We start from the raw sequence: 1,311 nt of genomic DNA on the forward strand, positions 1-1,311 counted from the left end.
TATTGCCCCCCCCCCTCTCCTGGGGCAGTTGAGTGGAACTAAGGCAATAAAGGCTGCACGCTGGTACCTGCTGCCTCCCCCCGCTGCTTCCTAGGGCCCCCAGTGCAGCCCAGCAAGGGACTGGGAGCACTGGGCGGGGAGGGGGAGTTCTCTGATGGCTGCTGTGGGGTTGGACACCGGTGGGACAATAACACCTGGTCTGAAACTACACCACCAGGTGGTCCGTTTTCATGCTAGAAAGCAGTGATTTGAGGCCAGAAAAGGAAAGGTGCTGGATGGGCATGCTGGCTGCAGCCTCGTTTTGGGGTGAAAACTCCCCATATTGGCGCACCCCACGCTGCAAGGACTTCTCTCTGGAGTGGGAAACCCTCTAAATTCATCCCGCCCCCAATTGGATGGAAATTTTGGGTGCGATTCCTGTTTTCCTCTGGAGGACGTACAAACACGGCGAGTAGAGCAGAAAATGAAGATTTTGGGTTAAAAAGGAAAAAAATAGGGATTTACTCCTTTTTTTTTTTTTTTTTTTCTTTTTTTCCTAGAAATGCCCACTTTTTGGTGTTTTTTGGGGTGAGGTGAGCTGCTTTGGTGCCCCCAGCACCTCCTGGCAGTGGGAGTTTTGTGTTGGCCTGAAGCTGTTCTTCAGGATGCCAGCAGTGCATTTTTCCCACTTTGAGAAGAAAAATGTGTTGATTTTGTGCAGAAAACAGAGAATTTCCCAATTTCCCAGTAATCGCCACCCCCTTTATTTTATTTATTTGCACTTCAGACTTTGGCCCTTTTCCTGGGTTGCTGGCTGCGCGCAGCCAACTGTTCCACTTTAGAAGTGACCCAAAAAGGACCTAAAAGACCCCAAAATAACAGGGCTTACGTTGTGGTGAGGATTGCAGGTAGGAACAGAGACAAGGTACGAGAGCCTTTTGGGGTTTGCACCGAGCCTGGTGGGTGAGGAACTCGGCAGAACCCAAAATAGTTGGCTTTAGGCCCAAAACTGTTGGTTTTAGCCCCAAAAATGGGGAGTTTTACGGAGCCTTGCTGGAGCTGCTTGAGGATGGGGTTGTTTGAGCCATTGGGGTTGCTGTGATGGGATGGGAGAGTGTGTCCATGGGTGTGTTGAGATGTTTCTTTATTAAAAAAAATATATGTATATATATATATGAATTTTATATTTGTTTTAAATGTTTTTCTATGTTTCATGTATTCCATGCATTTATATACAAATATGTGTGTATTTAAATCACAGTCTGTAGTTGGCCGGGCAGGATGCTCACTATCAAGGTATGACTCTTTCTGGGGCACATTTTTGGTCTTTTT

At 47.1% G+C, this 1,311-nt stretch overlaps 1 protein-coding gene across 1 annotated transcript in view; it reads left to right on the plus strand.

The window, feature by feature from the left end:
- The first annotated feature begins 6 nt into the window (after positions 1-6).
- The window catches only part of LOC104916160 (natterin-3-like), a 3,409-nt gene continuing 2,104 nt past the window's right edge, over positions 7-1,311 (plus strand). The window contains exons 1-2 of the mRNA XM_010727140.3: positions 7-887; positions 1,241-1,275. Of these exons, the coding sequence (XP_010725442.1) occupies positions 1,261-1,275 (15 nt within the window). The 5' untranslated portion in view covers positions 7-887; positions 1,241-1,260. The remainder of the gene's footprint in view (positions 888-1,240; positions 1,276-1,311) is intronic.

This window comes from Meleagris gallopavo, unplaced genomic scaffold (assembly GCF_000146605.3).
Source record: "Meleagris gallopavo isolate NT-WF06-2002-E0010 breed Aviagen turkey brand Nicholas breeding stock unplaced genomic scaffold, Turkey_5.1 ChrUn_random_7180001874166, whole genome shotgun sequence".
Lineage (NCBI taxonomy): Eukaryota > Metazoa > Chordata > Aves > Galliformes > Phasianidae > Meleagris > Meleagris gallopavo.